The sequence below is a fragment of the Branchiostoma floridae genome, chromosome 10 (genome assembly GCF_000003815.2).
Source record: "Branchiostoma floridae strain S238N-H82 chromosome 10, Bfl_VNyyK, whole genome shotgun sequence".
In the NCBI taxonomy this organism is placed as follows: domain Eukaryota; kingdom Metazoa; phylum Chordata; class Leptocardii; order Amphioxiformes; family Branchiostomatidae; genus Branchiostoma; species Branchiostoma floridae.
Window position 1 is genome coordinate 16,935,465 of NC_049988.1, and position 21,091 is coordinate 16,956,555.

General features: G+C 39.0%; 2 protein-coding genes across 2 annotated transcripts; one reads left to right on the plus strand and one right to left on the minus strand.

Moving 5' to 3' along the window:
• Positions 1-391: 391 nt before the first annotated feature.
• On the minus strand, positions 392-5,758 carry LOC118424756 (putative defense protein 3). The gene is made up of 4 exons (XM_035833490.1): positions 5,469-5,758; positions 2,745-2,964; positions 1,949-2,013; positions 392-1,493 (listed from the first exon to the last, which is right to left on the minus strand). Exons 1-4 carry the CDS (start codon positions 5,671-5,673, stop codon positions 1,408-1,410), a joined length of 576 nt encoding a protein of 191 aa, XP_035689383.1. The 5' UTR covers positions 5,674-5,758; the 3' UTR covers positions 392-1,407.
• A 1,086-nt stretch (positions 5,759-6,844) lies between these two features.
• On the plus strand, positions 6,845-10,223 carry LOC118424747. Its single transcript, XM_035833479.1, has 4 exons — positions 6,845-7,227; positions 7,735-7,842; positions 8,113-8,172; positions 8,648-10,223. Exons 1-4 carry the CDS (start codon positions 6,948-6,950, stop codon positions 9,031-9,033), a joined length of 834 nt encoding a protein of 277 aa, XP_035689372.1. The 5' UTR covers positions 6,845-6,947; the 3' UTR covers positions 9,034-10,223.
• Positions 10,224-21,091: the final 10,868 nt, after the last annotated feature.

Below are 21,091 nucleotides of genomic sequence, written 5' to 3' on the forward strand. Positions count from 1 at the left end.
TGTTTGCAACTTTCTTGACTTGTTCTTGTTCCTTCTTTAAGTTTAAGTAGTCAGGACTACTGGAGACTCTTGCAAGCTGATCTTAAGTGTGAATTCTAAGACTATGTCAAGATTTAAGACTATTTCTCTCTATTTACTGGTAAGGTTTGTTTGAAATGAAATGAGTGATTTGTCCATTCAATACCAAACAGATGTTACTACTATGTATGTCAAGTACTTCTGTAAAGTCAGCAAGTTTAAAACTTTGTGTCTGAAGATATGTAACACAACATACATTATTGTGTATATTGAACAAAATTAAACACTGAAACTTTGACAGTATACAAAAGAAAGATTACATCTTATGATGCTGATAACACAATTAATTAAAACTATGGTAATAGAAAACTAATTAAAATTATGGTAGCTACATGTACAACCAAACAAAACAACCCACTGTTATATGTTTAAAATAACTGAACATAGACCTACCACTGACAAGTAATTGAATACAATAAGACCTGCTACTTTCCTGTACATTGCTGTAGCTATAACAAAAGAAAGCAAAACAATCCAATCTTATACAATACCTATAATTATAATGTGCACACAGACAGGTCTTCAAGTTCCAATTGTTGGAAAACAGAATTTGTTTTTAGTAGAATAATACTAATACTTTTCATAACACTTGCGGAAATACATTTGTACTAATACTTAATGTTACACATACATGTAGGTGACATTCAGATACATGTATTTGCATCTGCCTTGTGTTATGTTTCTAAGCTAATGTCACAGTCAAGGAGACTTGTCAGACATGAAGACAGAAGGCTAAGAAAGTCGTCGGAAACTATGTACTCTCAGAAAGTTCCATTTAAGGATGCTTTGACGTCACAAATATGGAAGGTACACAACTTGATGCATTGGCATCAACGTGAAACTCAGTCATTACCACTGAATACGGAAGACAGCTGTACAGTAGTCTATGTAAATAAATGGTTCCTACAGATTCCATTAGTTCTGGTTTGTAGACTAATGCTTAGAGCTTCCACCACACTTTCTTACAGTATACTTTTACTTAGTTTTACGCATTGATATTGAGATACATATATCTGCATCTACCTTGTGGTTCAAAGCTGTTTTTATGGTTTCTACAGATTGCAGTAAGCTCAGACTTCAAAATTCTAAGTGACACAGCCTATCATTTTTAGAACAAGTTGAGCCAAATGAACAGCCAATCTGAAGTGTATTCTATACATAGGTTAACAGTAGAAATACAAAGACACAGATGTAGATTACAAAAAAAAAACCTTAGAACTGCTACTGCTACACAGCATGGAAGCACGGATATATTTTAACCTGAAAGACACCAGTTCAAAGTACAATTATTGTTATACAAAAGTCCTCACAGAAATCAACATGTGGTTGCTAGCCCTCTACCATCCAGTTGGTCAGTAGTATGATGTTCAGCAGACTGAGGACTGTAGCTCCCAAGTGCAGGCTGACTGGGGTTCCTGAGAAGACAAATTGAAAAGCTTGTCATGCCATTCAGAATCCAGAATAGATTCATTTTAAAACCAAAACATGACATTTTCAAAAATAAATAATCACGAAACAGGTACTTTTATATAAAGGTGTGAAAGATGCTGAACAGTCGATAACGGCCCCCATCTCGGTTGCGGGATATTTAGACTTCCATTCAGGTCACGTGACATACAACATGTATGTAGGCTTTGGGTCATTTCAACTTGAGACGGGTCAAAGGACTGACTGGAAGTTTGTTGGAAAGATCTTGATGAGATGAGCTTTTTTGTCTATTTTCCCCCAATTGGACTACAGATAAGATGTATAGTAGCCTAGGAATCTCTCCGACAGGAAAAATGTCAACATTTACTTATTAACAAGACATGAGCTCATTTGGAAACAACATGCATCACTTCTGGTGATTGTCGTGTGCAGTAAGTCTTACCTCCAGAGACAGGGTCTGAGGTGATGCCTGTCCAGAACTGCTCACGTGACATGGCGATCGTGGCGCTGAGGGGGGAAGAAATGAAATCCAGTGAACTCAAATCAAGATTCAACATTTGAAACTTTGGCATAGCATCAGCGTTTGTTACTTCCAAGACACTCAGAAAGTACTTCTGTTTCAAAATTTGAAACAAACCTTAATCAGTTCCCAGACCCCAAAACATACTTCACTTACTCTTTATCTCAAGATGTTACTCCCACTTAAAAATCCTGACCACAGCATGTGCAGAACTCAAGCCGTAGTACCATAACAAGCCGCTAGGGGCCCCAAAATATAATCATTTCAAAGGCTTATGAAGACCTACCAAATGCCAATACAAGCCATCCTAGCCTTCTATGGTTGCATGTGTTTGTATTCTGTCCATCCACAAACATGCGCACATACATATAATGATAATAAGTTTGTTGCAAGTTCTTGCCTGAGGGCTAATTGCAAGTGACAAGAATGCCAGACAATGGTACTCAGTATAGTAAGTGACTACTCTAGTCTTAAGTCTAACATCAAACAGTTACTTGTTGGTTTTGACTTCTTTCATTTTCTTAATTAAGACGAATGGTTTCAACTTTTCTGTAGAATGTGGGTTTTGTGACGTTAAGAGGAGAGTAGTTTTCTTTCTGTCTGTCTGTAAGTGTGGAAAAATTTGGATGAAATTTACTGGCCTCTTTAAAGAGATCTTATATACAAAGGCTACAGAAAAATAACCTTCTTAAGCAAAGATAAACAAGACCTAACTTACACGAAAGACACATCTCCGGGGGAATTCCTCGGCGCGTTCCAGGTGAAGTTGGTTCCGGCGACTTTTACCGAAGTGTTCTGGTGGGTGACGGAGTCTGCGGAGTTGTTGCACGTCAGCGATCGGGTGAAGTCGGGAAAGTCCGACCAGAAGCCGACGGCCTGGTTGGTGCTGTCTCGGGCCTGCAGCAGTATGCCTCTGAACGACGCACCCATTATTTGAACTGTTGAGAAAAAGGTAAAGGTATAATAAAAATGTAGTTTTTTTAAGGCATTATTTTACAGCAGAGTCAGCAGAGATGAATCTGTGTCGTAGAAACAACTTAACTCACAGAAGCAGTGTAACAACGCTAGTCCCTTTGCGCAGGAGAATGTTTTAAGGCTGTAGGGGCAGTGGGTTGTTATCCACTGTGTTTAGGGCACTGTATTGGAAGGCGGAACGCATCACTGCCTTTCCACCGCATTTTACCTCCCCAACCGAAGGCAGGTATCCATTTTTTTACCCGGGTGGAATGAGGAAAGCGATATAGAGTGCCTTTCCCAAGAGCACAACATGTAGCCATGATGACAGGGTTTTCACCCATGACCTCTGGCGTCTGGGCCAAATAACCTGCAGTTAGGCTACATGTACAAGACCCAACAAAACTGGTTTAAAAGTAAAGGCAAACTTTTTCATATATATTCAGATTCGGCGCGGAGGACGGGACAAAACTTCGGACTTTGAAAAGTTTAGACTAGATTGTGCAAAGTCATGTTGGTTTTGTTAATGGAGGTTTTTCATACCCTTTTAGGGCACTTGTCATTCCGTGTTAACAAACACACTGCGTGATGTTTAGTCTGCAAAACAAAACTGACCCACAGAACGAAAAATGCTTGTCCTTTTTTTCAGCCTCTTACAGAGAACGTTTCTGTTCCTTTTAATTTCTATAGCCTACATTCGTCAATCCGCAGGACGATAGCCTCATATATCTATCATAGCAATATTCAATCATAACGGTAGTAATATCTATCAGTTCATAACAAAAGTAAATGCCTGTGTAATAATTCGTTACTGCGTTGATCTAGTTCGTCCATTTCCTATCAGAACATTGGGCAGTTATAGCATCTCTCCAGACTTGGTGCAATTACAAATAGGCTCCAAATGTCTGTCAAGTACCTTAGAGTATGTGCGTTTGCCACACGTGTGTACTTTCAGTGGAGTCCACCCCGCCTTAATTGAGGGGAAAGCTTTCTTGGTTAAAGAGTTATCACTTGAGCATGAAGTGTCAAGAGCCTCTCGTTTCTTCGTTGACAAAGACTCGTGAACCCCACACTCTATTTAGAAGGCATTAGGACTTCCCAAAAATCAATTTCTAAAAGATGTAAGCTGTAGTTGTTACTTTATAAGTGTGGAAAACCTGCAATGGGAGACTATTGTCCTGTCTTTGTAGGGCATGAACATATATGGCCTCCTTCGGCATGAACAAACTGGAAGAAATAGGACGAAATGTACAAACGAAATGTAAATCTACCAACGAAAATTGATGGGTGGGGTTCTTGAGTAGCCAGATGCTACCGTACTTAGTTTACCGAGCCTCCTGTACTGCTATCCTATGAATGAGAGAATGGCCCTGGTTCATCTTGGACCGTTGTATTACGATACCTTTACATCATCACATTGGGAACATTCTTATGACAATCGAAAAAGTGACGCGTGTAAAATTAAGCTGTCGTATGCCGAAACCGTCTGGTTTTCGTAGACATTTGCCAATGAATATGTTCCTTCTTTTAGCTTTGTTCGTTCGTTCGTTTGTCCTACTGCAAAACATCGTGCAACGGAAAAAGGGTGAATAATGTTCTTCCGATCCAAAGTTATTTCATTGTGCTGCCATCATGTCCTAAACAGCTCGCTCATCCACGACGTGTTGGCAAGAAACAAAACCCCTGTCTCCACAACACTCGCCTTTTCCTTGGCACTTCAAGATTGACGAAGTGGAGTTTTAAGACCTCTCGAGTGAAAGGGATTGTCGGGGCGTGATATTCATTTGTGTAACGGTCAGTTCGAGACGATTCTGTAAGACAGCGGGTTGTGAATATTGTCGAAGCCTCAACGTTTTATGCCTTTATTAATAGTTTGTCATAGTCTGCAAAATACTTTTTACATATTGTCTGGCAGTCTAACGTTCTGATTTAACTGTTAGTGAGCTGTTATAAGGGCATTTTCACCCCCAAAATACAACTTTTTGTTTGCATGACGTTAATGGTAGATAAAATGAGCGTTCCATGTTACCGCATGTGTTACAAATGTACAGAATGTAGGAAATGAAACTGTTTCGTAAAGCAGAATACAATTTACAATGTGATAAACATGAGTCATATTAGACGTCTTTGCCACAGATACCACTATCGCGTATGCAAAATGTTGCCGCAACTTTAGTCAAGAATTCTTCCCAATCCTGCACGGCTATGAAATAATGAATGGTGGAGACTTCCAGATGGTTTCGCAAATTGGGTGCGCATCGATCGGACATTTTGAGAACTTATCTTTTTCGTCAGAAATATGCAATAATGACACAAATATGTCTAAAAGTGGTAATAAATTTCTTACATCTTAAATATTCTAAATTTTAGCGCCCAAATCCTGCAAAGTGTACCTTCTTATAAGTTATAAGTAACGTCGCAGTCACAGTCAAATAAAAAAATCCTTGGTCTTTTAGAGACTCGTGTGATTGGGTATACCACCACTTACCGCGCAGTGTGCCCCCGGGTTGGTAGGTGTTGCTGGCCGGCATGATGGTGAAGGGAGTAGCGGAGGAGTTAGCGGTGATGTTGACGTGCCCGGGCGTCAGGTTCTGACAGGCGTCGGTCGGCGCTCCGCCAGGGAAACACGCGCCCCGCTGCAAGAAACACGCCGCGAAGTACACCAGAAAAACGGGAAGACAAAATTGAGACATTTTTGGGTCTTTCTTTAGCTCTGGAGGTACCTTCGGGAACTGAAACGTTCTCAACCGAATCCTGTCAAGTTTGAAGCTAAGATTGTGAGTGTTGAAACGGCCGTTACTTGGAGAGCGGAGCAAACCATTTCAGTAAAAACTAATACTATTTCTTCTTAAAAACGAAAAAGTATCCAAACAATCCAAACTGGTTTATTCACTTCAATGCATATTTGAAATTGCTATATTTTTGCAACGCAACTTCGTATTGTGCTGTTTTTGTTTTATAATTCCAACTTAACTCATCAGGTACCAAAAATGGTACTGTCCACTTCGTTCTGGCTGGTTGAGGTTGTGGACACGCCCTTGCGCCACCTTCTTGCGCCTTTTCACTACTTGAACTCTCGTCAAAGAAGGTGTTCACAGCTACATGTGTTGCATGTGTTACAGATTAAAGTATTAGCATTTTTTGTATTCTCCAAGCAGAGGTTGGGTCGCGGAGATGGAAGAGGCTAGGGCTTTCAGTGCAGGAAGCGAGCCAGTAAAAATCCTGTAGCGCACTTTCTTAGATGAATCTCAAAGTCTCGAAATGTTGTCGTCTTTTTTTCCTATCTACATTTAAGATAGACCGCGGTTTTACATATCTTCTCTTACCGCATTGTTCCACCACTGGACACTGAATTTCGTACAGGACAGTGCAAACAGCAAATGGTATTGTTTACAATGTAATTGCCTATCGCCTGTGTCATGTAAGCAACCGTTCGTAAAACTACAGACGTGGCCGTCTCCTCCCCAACAGCGTACCTTTAGTCCACTTCACCCATACAAGCTTATAAGTATAGAATTTTGTCAAAAGATCCGAATACAGGTAGCAAAACGCAAGGTGTAACGCTATAGTCAGTCACCTCCAACCTTTGAACTTGATCTACCTGTCTGACATAAGCTTAATAACAATCAAGGAGGTTAATTGTTAACAATGGACCGGACCAGCTCGAGGGGTGGCGCCTTATCCTGTAAAACATTTCTACACATCTTTGTTGCAGTAGGATACAACACTGCGTGCGGGTCTTACTAGTGTTGCGTTCACCAACAAATGTTCAGAGGAAGCAAGGAACATTGAAAACTCCTTGGAGGAAGAAAGACGTAAAAGACCACCAAAAAAAAGATTAAATAACACCACCACCCCTTCCTGTCGTATGTTATCAAGACTGGGGACTTTTGCACTTGTAACGTTACATATGTCTGGGGGTTTCCATTAGTTTTGGCGGCCTTTTTGCCGCCAAAACGTCCTCTAAATGGCGGGCAATCCTCGCCAGGATCTGTACCTGGAGATTTCTCGAAACCTGTTACAGGAAGAACTTAGAGATCTCCGTAACTATGTCAGCGGTGCGAAGATTTTACCTGCAGGTGTCGTCCAAAACGCCACCGCTCAAGAGATCTTCAACCAACTTGAAAAAGAATGGAATTTGAAGTCGGGAGATCTTTCGCTTATGGCAGACCTCCTGACAAAAATTGGAAGAAATGACTATGCTGAGCAGGCGGAGGAGATTGCTGAAAACGAGAGGAATTTGCAAGGTGCACGTGTGTTACTGTTTACCATGTTGTCATTAAATACATGCAGTAGCAGGAGAAGTAATGTTTATCTTTATAAATGGTAATGTTTATTTTCTTTCACCAAAGGAAAAACATTGCCCAATGGCGATTTTCAATGTGCCGGGGTGGGGTGGGGGGTTGATGGGTTGTGTTGGTGACCAAAGTCATATACATCAACTCAGTCACAATAAAAGTAACAGAAAAAATGATTGCGGGTACTGTTTTACGAGAAAATAATTTATAATAGCGGTCAAAGGGTTTCATTTTCGTGGGAAAATGGCGGCAGACTGCCTTTATTTGCTGAGCTAAATGTAGATGAACTTAAAGGCAACGTTCAAAATCGCGAACCCCCCCCCCCCAATAAAAACAGTCCCGTTCTATGACTGTAACGGAGGTTAATCAAGTAAGACTAGAAAGGCTACTTTCAGTGTGTTGAGGCTACTTTCTACTCCATTTGGTGTATGTTGATATTGATTTCTGTTTATTTAGGAGAACTGACCCCACGGCATGAACCCACCCAGAGGTTAGTGAGGAGATCTGGTGGTTCCTGGCACAGGAAGAGAAGGTCTGAGAACTACGAGCAAGGATACGCTCCGGGTAGGCAGTATTACTAACTTCTGTTTCAAGATTTCTTGGTTGAATGGTCATTGGTGATTAGAAAATGTGATAATGCTTGACAAAGAGAAGTATCTATTTTCTTAAAAGATTATTAACATTGGCTGGTGAAGAGTGGCTACTCCAATGCAAATATAGGTCAGGGAAGTACACTGTTGTTCTTTCCTACGTCTGAAATGTACTTCTATTTCATCAATGAAAGTGTCTGCAAATATCAGCAATAAATCTTTTATTCATTTTATATTTTCGCAGCAACAGCAAGCGGTAGACGGAGAGCACCCTTTGGACACAGCAGACAAAATGTGAATAGAGGTAAGTTTAGGTTATTGTCATTTCTTCAGTGTTCGAAGCCTAACTACAGTGATGATAGGAAAGAGTCACATCACGCTCCCAAGAGCAAAGATAAGTCAGGTACTTAAGTTGTAACTTGTAACTTTGCTTATAAAAAACTTATTACACTGTGAGCACAAAGCTGATTACTGTTGTCTCAATTTCAAGGAATATACAAATCTTCAATGTATTCAACTATTGCTGTCTTTATCTTCAAATTTTATTTTTGTAATGTAAGGTCAAATGTCAGTTAGTCTTCTCACAACAGCCATTTCGACAGAATGTAATTTGAAAAACGTATCATAATAGCCTGATTAATGCTCGCTTATAGCAGCCCACCCAACAGAGGGGCCAGTTACAGCCCTGGACAGCAGAGTTTTTTCAGACTGGTATCAACATCTATCCAAAAGCACCTATCATCAGTAACATTATATATATATTTCTTTTATAATTACAGAGGATGACTTTGCGCCAGCGAGGAAGAGGCCTCGACAAGATCCAAATAAGCCACGACAAGATCCATTTGTGCTACAGATGAAACAAAGTATTGTCAAGAGATGTCAGGGGTGCAAACAGGAGTTTGGAGAACTCAGTTACCCAGCTAACGTAGTCATTCAACACCGTAACAACTACCCCTATTTTGACAAGTGGGAGTGGTCAGTTGTCGACAGCTGGAGGAATGGGTACTTCCATGCAAATGTGGCTTGTATCAAACCACGTTACTCGGACTTTGACCCCCATGAGGTAATGGTACCACCATCTACATTAGAGAACCTGACAGACGACCATGTAGAGTACTGCAAAGAACATGGCATACTGTTGTCCGTGCCGTGGGAAACCTAAATTGTTGATGGTGGCCCCATTCCTTCGTTGGGATTTGCGATCTGAGTATCTTGGTTTTGACAATATTTCCATGGCTGCATTTTTTGTCAACTGGGTACGTATTGTTTCTATCTGTAACACAAACAAAAGTTATTACAATGTAGGAGGCAAAAAGCTTTACAGAATTCTTGCTGTCATTTTTGTTGCCAAATAGCTATCAGGTAAATTTGCTCATGGAGTGGTGGTGTTCAGTCATACTCACGTACAGACGACTTGGGGATCTACTTTTATGTACAATTGTCAGTTCTATGTAACAATGGAGAAAAAACTTTCCGGACACTTTGTATCTGAAGAAGAACTTTGGCAAATATATAAATTTAGAAAGCGTTACATTCCAAACATACCACAGACAAAAAGCTTTTGGATGTGTTTAAAATCAATACCTTAATATATTGATGAAATTTTATTTGTAAGTTGATGCCGGGAGGCTAATAATTGCAAGTAAAGTATATGGTATAAAAATAGGGAGCATACATGTGACAATAAATAGTGATAAATTGTAAAAAGAGACTACTCGAATACTAGTGTTGGCTATTTCTAAACAGGTTGGGTAATATATAGCACACAATGCACAAATATTTAGATTAAAATGTAGAAGAAAATGTTGTGTCCCGACCGACCCTAGCCAAAAACTGCTGACCCTAGGCTTTTTGGTCGGCCTCTGGCAAAAAGGCATAACATTTTCCATCTGACGTTTTGGTGACGAAATTTGAAACAGACTTCCTGAACTTTGCACTCTGTTGACTGTTGCTATGAACAATTGAAGTAAGTCTGTGTACTAAACATTTTTGTTCCGTTCTGATAATACAATTCACGGTGTTTGTATAAGGTACGAATGCATGCATACTTTACAACATGAGTACGAGTGCCTGAAGCATTTCAGTTTTACATTGCTGAACTGTTACTTTTTTTCCACGTCGGCTGACATTTGAAAATAATAAAACTGAGAGAGAATCCTGCCTAATCCATGTTTACGCATCTATCATACAATAAAGTATATTTTCATCTTCGAACCTGAATCGTTTATTTGTTGTGATGGGGGCGAAAAGTTCTGACATAGTTGAATACATCACGTTTTAACATTTCTAGATATATTGTTTTATTCGCGTTCTTTTACACGTTTGGTGGGGAAGATTTTGACCTTATCATGTGCCCTGTTTTCAGTCCGCCGGCCCAAGCAACCACTGCCCCATGTCCCAATTGAAATGTCTAACGGACAAGGGGAAGGGCAGTTTTTTTTCCAGAGATGTATACAAAGTCCCTCCCAGTGCCCTGTTCTCAACAATCTGGGGAATGGTAACGAAAATAGTTTTACAAGGGGTAGGGGCACGATCCTTTCCACTAACTTCTATTTAGAGAGTACTCTTAATACGTTGTTCCGCCGTTCTGCATTGAAAAGCCATTCTGACTTGACACCAGCCCTGTTTGTTGCGAGCGGACATGCAAGACGACCATTTACAAAAGCCCAGTGCCGTCAGAAAATGGTATTGTTTACACTGTACACAACGGCCACGTAAAAATCCAGACTTGACCGTCGTCTCCCCAACATTGTACGTTCGAATTTAGTTCCACGGAGTACTCTTTACTTTAGTGGTGATTGGAGACAACAGACGCCTTTACACATACAACCTCGATATGTATATGTACAGAACTTGGTCATAGAATTCCATGCCTATACAGGTACATTAATTAGTAGACTACCACACACGAACCAGGTGTAACGGTCCAGTCTGCCACCTTCCACCTTTGAACCCCTCCCTTGGTCTACCTGTATGACGTAACCTTAAGTAACAATAGGACCGTACCAAGATATTCTGTGGGGGGACGTCTTATATTGAACTTATATTTCTGTACGGCTCCAGTGCATCTGGGCACAATTTCGTATGTCGTCGGTTGTAGTTGATATTTTTTTCCACACAATAAAGAGGGTAGCTCATGATTGGAAAAGAATCGAGACTACAGAAGTATAACATATAATGAATTAGTAACGAAATGCCCCCGACGGGCGCCAAATACACTGGCCCTCTTGCAAGTACCGCTGGGGATTTCCGCTACTTTCAGCAGGTGTGTGAGTCGTACAATTCTCCAAATGGCGAGTAATCCTCGCCAGGACCTGTACCTGGAGATTTCTCAAAACTAAGGTAATAACTAAGGAAATAAGGTATGTTACCCTTCAGTGATCATAAGTTTAAGGTCAGCAAACATTGCTCACTAAGAGGACATGCAGCTACAGTGCACCATAAGGAAATAAACTTAAAATGGTCAGTACAAGTATCGAGCATAGACTCTTTAGTACAGGAAATGTCTAAGGGTGCAGAAGGGATAAATATTTTCTTTTTACTGTACAAAGAAAAGGGTAAGCAGATAGCTTGTGATGTAAGGGAAACGTGATGTATGTTTGGGTCCCCTAGCAGCTTGTTCTGGAACTGCAGGGGCATTCTGGTCAAAATCTTCAAATGTCCTTTTTTGACATAACGGAACAAAGGAACCATGAATTTCCATGATATTTGGCATGTAGGTATCTTTGGCAGAGATGTACTTAAAAAAGTTCACATTATGCAATTTTTTACTTAATTTGCATTCTTAATGAGAAAAATCTACATTTATAGTATTTTCCATTATAGGATTCAAATGCATGTAACATACGTAGTTTTTGGCAGGTGGAGGATCAGCAGATTCCAATTATGCAAATAAGTCCCTAATTTGCATAATTAACGTGAAAGTGTCCAAATCCTTCCAAGTACATTTATTGCGTTATTGGATTGTCAATATTGTGACCTGTGTAAGTTAGCTGAAGGTGTACATAACCAAGCATAAATTATGCAGATGTGAAATTCATTGACATAATCAAAATATTTGATGGAGGTATGAGGTCTCCGAATTCTTGTTTGACTTGTTTTCGCATGACCCGTCCATGAGAATTGCCCCCCCTTACAGAAGAAGCCACGCAGAACCCCATGTATAAGAGTCTATGGCTAGCATCATCATGTTGTTTATTAAAGGCACTGTAAGTGTGATCATATTTCAACATCTTCAATTTTCAGGTCAACTGAGCTGGTAAAATAGCACAAGGAAAGAGTTGGCAAGATAATGAACGAGTTAAGAACATACCCAAAGAGCTAACAAGGTGATTAATGAATGTTTTATTATGGCAATAGGCTAAACAGATTGCAGTAGGCTGAACATCTCCAACAGCCCGCCACCCCCATAATGACACATGGCAGACTTCCAACATTCTTATATCTACACTGCCTTTCTATCTTTTACAGTGGCCACAACCATGGCGTCTGAACAGGGTGATTCAACTTCAGTCAAGTTTGAGCTATCACCTCGTAACAAGCTTTATTTGAAGATAAGTCAAAATTTATCTCAAGACCAAGTTAAAAACATGAAACTTTTGTTGCTCACTGATCATTTTTTATCCAAATCAAAAATTGCAAATGAGACGCCACAAGAAATATTTCATATGCTGGAAGCTGATAACAAAATTGGTGAGGGAAATATTAGATTGTTGAAGGAGCTGTTGGTAGCCCTAAAGGAAACCGAGCTAGCAAAAGAAGCGGAGGATTTGGAGAGGAATGAGCGTGAGTAGATTTCGATGCATTATTCATAGTGATTTTAGTTTTGCTTAGAATATTCTCAGTTTATTAGCACAACTAGAAAAGTAGTGTTTCGTTCATTATGATATTTTCTTATGTAGTCTGCAACTATAGATATACAAATGTGCATACAATAATCTTAACAGCGTTTGTCAATATTGCTTTAGCTACCGATGAAGAAAAAGTTTCAAATATCTTAACATTTTCTAATCTACTTTTTAGTATTTGCACTTTTTGATTTTATACCTGTATAATATGGTTGAAGTTATCCATAGAATATCCTGCATCAAAAATTTGAGCATGGAATGAAGTTACAGTGTTGTTTGAACAATCCATATGTAACATCGTCTGTCTTTTTGTGCCTGTCTGTGCATCTTTTCCTTAGGAAGGGAAATGAGAAAGAGAATGGCCTCATTTGATGATGGCAATCCCGCTGTACCATATTACAGTAGCCTGAGAGGGATACGGGGCAGGTCCGGCCTGGGAGACCGGGAAACACGCGAATTTGAGAATGGTAGGTAATGGCATCTCCTGGGCGATGAATGCAACTGTCCGGCAAAGCGAGCGATAATTGCGACATTAAAGAAATGAAATGGCATTGTTGTGAGTTGCCCTCATCCTCCTGTGCTGTCGTTTACCTAGCCTTCCCTCTCCTTCGGAGTTACAATGGAGCAAAGTGCGCTTTATCCTGGACCCAAGTTTGTAGACAAATGACACTGTTTCCCAGGAATTGGCATTATTTATACAATGACAGTAGTCTCATGGAGGTATAGTTTTTGGTGAGTCTGTCTGTGTGTCTGTGTTTCCGCATATTTTTTCTATTCACATTTATCTAACGAGGATTTGACAAAAAGCAAAGCTGCTTATCTGAGTCTTCTCCTCTACACATGACAAAAATAAGGACACACATACAAATTACGAACACAATAACATAGTCAAAAGATAATGATAACGACGTGAAAATAAACAAGGAATCAAGTAACAGAGTGAACGTGCAGCTGGTTTACAAACTTAGGAATAATCAAATAAGGCTATATAATCAACTAAAACTAAAAACGACCTGTCTGTTGGATGAACTTAAATACAGCATCAAATAAAAGACAATTTTGAATGGGAGATAAGAGTGCATTTCCCCTGAGTAGAGTTGAACATACAATATTTTCAGCATATTTGTGGTCAGCATAACTTCAGATCCTCTGGATTGATTGTAATGATATTGTGTATGTGTGAAGGTTTTGAAAAGACGTAGATCAATGTCAACTTGGGCCCCCTGGTGTGTGACCTTAGTACTGCAGCAGTACTGCAGCAGAACGATTTTTTTAATTTTTTGTCCTAGACATGCTATGGTCTTGATTGTTTGGTCGCAGATAGCTTGCGATGTAAGGAAGAAGTGATGTATGTTACACCCCCCCCCCCCCCCCCAGCTTGCTCTGGAGCTGCAGGGGCATTTTTGTCAAAATCTTCCAAGGAGCATAACGGAACATAGGAACAATGGATTTTCATGATATATTTACCATGCAGGTATATTTGGCAGAGCTTTACATGATGAAGTGCAAATCATGCAAATTTGGAATTAATTCGCATACTTAATGGGGAAAATCTGCATTTTCCATTATAGGACTCAAATACATGTAACATACATGTATGTAGCTTGTGGCAGGTGGAAGATTAGCAAATTCCAATTATGGAAATACATGTAAGTCTATTATTAACATAATTATGAGAAAGTGTCCAAATCCATTCAAGCACATGTAGTTTTATGATTGAATTGTCAATATTGTGACCTGTGTAAGTTAGTTAAAGGTGTACATAACCTAGCATAGATTATGCAGGTGAAAAAGTCATTTACATAATCAAAATATTTCATGGAGGTATGAGGTCTCCAAACTCTTGTTTTTGTATGTTGCGTCATGCCAATAATCAAACTTTGCGAGTGAAAGGCTTTCAAATTATAAAGCTAGACTGTATAACAATGTATAACAGAACTTGACACCATTGACATGCGTTTCCAGAAATTTCTGTAAGGCATTCATTCTGTCATGCCAAAGACTCAAACGATGGTGTCAGGGGAGAAGTCTATAATCCCAGTGTTATGTGATAGGAGTTTACCTAAATGTAATCAAGGCCAAATATATAAATCAACAGATACTGATTATGTAAATGAGGTCCTCATCTGCATAATTAATGCAAAATACCACGATTCCTATTAAAGAAAGAAATGCTTGGAATTTTATACTTGTGATATATATTAGTTAGTTTAATTTGAACATCACCATGTTTAGATTATGCAAATGTGTACAACATGTTTGAAAGTCCTATCACGAAATGCAGTGGATTTATCGACTTTCCTCATTAATTATGCAAATTAGCTGTTAATTTGCATAATTGGTATCTCATTATGTAAGTTTTCACTTAGGCTATCTACATACCCAAAATCATGACGATCCGTCAACACGTTCATATTTTGCCATTTGCATAATTAATATGCATTGATATTTCTCTCTTTCTCATCTATATATGTGACAAGTTCGAAAGTCTTATCATGAAATGCAGTTGATTTATAAACTTTCCTCATTAATTATGCAAATTAGCTGTCATTTGCATAATTAGTATTCCATTATGTACATTGTTACTTAGGCTATCTACATACCAAAAATCATGACGATCCATCAACACGTTCTCGAGTTATTCTCGTCTAAAGTTTGAAAGGAAATCGGCGGCTGCAGTTCCAAACAAGCCACTAGGGGGTCCAAACTTACAACACTTTCTCTCTACCCCGAGGGCTATCTACCACTCAAAAATCATAACCACAGCAACCAGAACACGATATATCAAAAATTGAGGTTCTGCTGCAGTACCTTAGCAAGCCGCTAGGGGGCACATTATCGAACTTGACCTTCGTTTTCCCAACCCCTACCCACCTACCAAATATCATCGGAATCCATCCAAGGCTTCTTGAGTTATGCTGGTAACACACACACACACACACACAGACACACAGACTCACAATAGTCCATGGGCCAGCACCCCAAATTTCACATATCGGTACCCTCCAGGGTGGCAAATTCTCCTTGTTATTTTTGAATAGTAGAAGGCCTGTGGCATATATTTTGACGTGATAGCCATTCTGGTATGGTAGCTTTCTACCGGCTATCAGCCTTCAAACCTATCACCACCTAAATGATCTGGAAATTTCGTGTCTTAAACAAGGGGGAGGGGCAAAATATCAAACATCAATATTTTTCAATGAAAATTCACATGCTAGTAGAAACTGTTAAGAGGATCATAAAAATATTTTTAGATTTTCGGTTTTGTGATTCAACACAAACTTATGACCGCCTAAACTCAGATTTTTGACGATTTTCTGGTGAAAAATATATACTTTATTTTCCACTATTATATGTTATTCACATTACCTATGGCGCCTTGCCTGATGAGTTAGACTTACCGTCCATATCATTCCCTGCATATTAAACTTTAAATGATCGAAATTCGTCAATGAAATCCGGAGATATGAATGTGTGAAGAATGACACATCTGCCAGCTGATAGTGACAATATCGTTGCTAAGGCCGTTGCTAAGGCTGTTGTAAAGGAGGTTTCAGATCGTACTCCACAGCAAAACTGATACAAAGAACTTACTTTTCTGTAGTCTTTTGCTCTGATTACATCAGTAGAAGTACAAGGAATAGTGTTAAAATGTTTAACATTTAACAGATGCAGAAATGTGTTTTTTTACGTCATTTCTTTCAGAATCATTAGCAAAACTGTTGCTAAGGCCGTTGCTAAGGGGGTCCTCAGTCATGTTTCAAGCAAAGAACAGCAGATAGTCAAGTTCTCTGAGACGTGATTTCGCTCCTGCCATCTTGTAAATCATGAATAATTGTGAAAAATATCATAATTGATTAGAAATGTTAACTTGGGCTCTACATGGGGGTTATAAGGATACCTGAAAATGAATTACCTTCATTTTACACATTAAAAATGCTCTTTTACGTCATTTAATAGATGCCTCACTAAAATTCACAGCGTATATCTAGTATATCGTACACAATGAAAAAGGCTCTGCATGGGGGTTACCAGGGCTCCACATATGTGACACCGTTGAATACACAGGACAAGTGGGTACAGGACTGCGTCATGCATATCAAAATTCATCTAGAAACAAGACCATAACAAAAGGTCTAGAGCAAGGCTAATCTGGGATGAAAAAAGTATATTGTACTTTTCTTTATCAATTGTATACTATTCATCAATGAGGTTATATCGATATAAAAATTGGGATATCTAGACATGTCTGTATAACCTCCTTGACTCTATGTTAGGTATAGTAAAGGTTTGCTGCTTTGAACAAACTGCATGACACTTAGTCTATAATGGTGTGTTATTATGCCTGACCATTCATTCATTTGTTAACATAAGGGCAAACCAAAAGCAAAGTCTATAACAAAATTTTCATGTATGGAAATCCGTTAGAATGGAGCAGTGTAATATCTGGTGTAAAATGTAGCTAACTGCAATAGCTAGAAGATTCTGGCAGGCTTAAGACTTGACATACTGGATACAAAACTACTCATGCCTTTTTTTACACTGTTGTAAAAATTAAACTACAAAACTTACAACCTACAAATTTCCACATGTGCATGTGCCTAGAACTAGGATTGTCTCCAATGCCTAAGGGAATTTTCTTTGTCATTGAGCCCGTAATAGGCATATGAAAATGGTCAGATATACGTTTTAGTTGCCTTTTATAGCTTTAACGATTTGAGGCCTTAGGTTTTTGCCTGTTCGCAAAAAAAATGAAGTCTTCAAACATTACAATATGACTGTAGGCAATATGTTAGTATATACATAGTTGTCTTTCACAGTGCCTGCCACTCGCCTTTCTCCTCTATCACATCCATGCAAGGACATTACGTCCTTCGTCGGAATCAACTGACATTTTGAATCACAAGTGGAAGTAACAGTCAGACTTCCTCTTGTTCAACGTTGGGCATATCTGAGATACTGGTCAGAGGGAACGTTCATATAAAAAGTTGCCACACATTGTATTCTTTACAGTTGTTGTGCAATAAAGCTCTATCTATAAAAATTAGATATTTTATACAATGTAAGAAAATGGGCATGTCTCCTGTCAGAAAGAAGGTGATTTGACTTGTGTGTGACCAAGGGGACCAGTACCAACCGGTGTCGCGATTGTCCTTGTTGGTAGGTCATGTGTCTGTGGCACTGTGGTAATCACCACTTCTCTGACCCCAACACCAAAGGCTTTCCAGTCTCGCATGTCTTCATCAGGTTAAAACAAGAAATTTTTCCATGTCTTCGCATCTTCTTAATTTTCTTTTGCATTACCTGTTTGTTTCGCTGTTGGGCTATTCTACAGCCCGTATGCCTCCATCTGACCGTATGCCTTCAACGGTTTAGACTCCATGAATTTCATAACATACCGTCTTAGGTGAGTCTTCATTGATGCTATCTGGCGGTCGCACATGCCCTTACCGCTGGTTGAGACAAAATCAGCACAGTATCCGGCATTGTCTCATCTCAAAACACTTAAGAAAACAAGATGGCAAAATTTCAAAATAGACACCATGAACATTACAATAATTGAAGCAATACAGCATGGTATCATAGCTGAATTCGTTTATAAAATTTTGCAGCAGTTGGAACACCATTTTCCCCATCTTGCATACGTTTTTGCATTTATTTCTTGACATTTATTTCTTGCCAGCATATTTTGTGCAATTATTCGCGTGGTGCAAAAATGCGAAGTTATCCAGCTGGACTGCAAAGGTTTGGGATTTGGGGATTCCGTGCAATTAACTATAACTGAACTATTCAAAACTACCAGTAAATATAGTTGACACTTGTGTTCCTCTGTGATAAGGCCTTTCTTCTCAAACATTTTGTTCTTAGTTAATAAACATCTTTTGTACTTTTAAAAAGACTACAGTAGAAGCCAGTTAATTGCACAGCGGATTACCGTACACTTCTGTTAATTGCACTGAATCCCCAAATCTCGAACCGGTGCAGTCCAGCTGGATAACTTCACATTATTGCACCATGTGGATAATTGCACGAAATACGCTTGCAATTTGGGTGTGCAATTAAGCGGCTTCTACTGTATTTCACAGCCCTTGCTTTATTTCCAATGATGTATTTACTCGAGTACTCTGTAAGTACCAACAACTATAGCTGCAGTACAATGAAAATAAAACAAGGGTTGTGAAAAAAGTATCTTTATCCAGTACGCGTATGCGTACCAATATGAACATTAGAAATACTATTGTCTATCTCAGCTCATCGTTCACAATGGCTATTGTTGTTATTAGTAAGTTCAAGTCCTCCGTGAATCACTTATTGGTGGCGCCCATCTCCATTCCTTATTTTTTAGTCCACAAGGCTGTTCAAATTACTACAGTGGGGCATGTCTGCTCTTAGTAGTGCGTGTTTGTGTGTACTACAGTATGTATTAAACTGACATACGCTGTCCTGAATGCTGAGTGCCTAGCAGAGAAGACAGTGTATCCTTGTTTGTCTTTGGTATGGCACGGTTGGAGATTAAACTCACACCATCGCACCCGCAGTATACTCTAATTGATCAAGAAGTGTGCACAAACTTTCAAGTAAGTTACGAATTTCATTTTATTACTCACCTCAAGTTTGCAATTGGTCTTCCTAAATGGATTCTCAATATGAAGAAGCTCCACATCTATGTGATCTGTATCTTATATGTCCATACAGAGCCCTTCTCATTATTGTGACCAGATTAAGTTTACACGATGGTTTAGTAAGTAGCATACCTAACTTTACATTAAACAGAGTAACGATGAAAGGTTTAAAACCCACCCATTTCTCTTTCAAATGTCCCTATATCCCCCATGTAAAAACTAAATCAATACATCTAATTTATTGTAGCATTATGGCAGTTATGTGTGGTTTTCACACAGCTACACAAAAAGTCTCCATAACTTACCTCCATAGTGAAACATCACTTACCTTATTCATCATGCATGGTCCCAAACCCAAAAAAGCCGCTAATACCCTGATATGGCTCACCTTATGTGTGGCTCAATAACACAACAATTAATATTTCTTTATTAAGTAGATTTTCCTCTTTCCTTCAACAATAACGTATACACCAGTTGCATTACCTTCAATGTAAAGAGTAAGCATGGGAAGTACTGTATTACGCCTTAGAAATGACCAAAATTCTGAGAGATTAAAACTCTGCTCGTAGTCAATCAGGTAACCCCCTATGAATCATTAAATTTCAGAGGATGTATCCTCTGAAATTCAATGCTTCGTCGTCACCTGTTGGTCTGTAAAATTAGGGGACCCATTTCCTATGTGATAATAAAAAACTTCTTCACATCTTTATCAAATCTATGAGGGTAGCCGTCGCAATTTTAGTAATTTTCGGCGATAAATTGTTTGATTTTGAAGGGCCTCTTAGGGCGGCCCCAAGCCTCAATAACAGAAAAAATTGAGGGTTAGCTCCACATACCTATCACACATACAAAGAATTAATTATAATTTGGCTGACCCCAACCTTCCGACCTCAGCATAGTTTGTCTAGTTTCTCCTGCAATTATATTTTTGATGGTGCTCATCTGCACAAAAGTCAAGAAGACTAAAAGTAGCAAAATTACGTGTCAAAGAACTTGATAAAGAAAAGTACAACATTTTTTTTTCATCCCAGATTAGCCTTGTTCTTGACCTTTTGTTACGGTCTCGTTCCTAGATAAATTTTCAATGTGCATGGCGCAGTCCTGTATCCACGTGTCCTGTGTATTAAATGGTGTCACATATGTGGTGCCCTGGTAACCCCCATGCAACGCCTTTATCATTGTGTAAGATATACTAGATATACGCAGTGATTTTAGTAAGGTATCTACTAAATGATGTTAAAAAGAATTTCTTTTAAATGTGTAAAATCAAGATAGTTCATTTTCAGGTATCTTTATATCCCCCATGTAGAGCCCAAATTAACATTCCGAATCAATCATGAAATTTTTCACAGTTAAGTATGATTTACAAGATGGCAGGAGAATCACGTGTCAGAGAAGTTGTGAAAGATAAGTACAATATACTTGTATTCATCCAAGAGTAACCTTGTTTTTGACCTTTTGTTACGGTCTTGTTTCTAGATAAATATGCAGGACACAGTCCTGTATCCACTTGTCCTGTGTCACATATGTGGAGCCATGGTAACCCCCATGCAGAGCCTTTTTCATTGTGTATGATATACTAGATATACACTGTGAATTTTAAGGTATCTACTAAATGACATACAAGAGCAAAATGTGTAAAATGAAGGTAATTCATTTTCAGGTATCCTTATAACCCCCATGTAGAGCCCAAGTTACATTTCTAATCATTATGATATTTTCACAATTATTCATGATTTACAAGATGGCA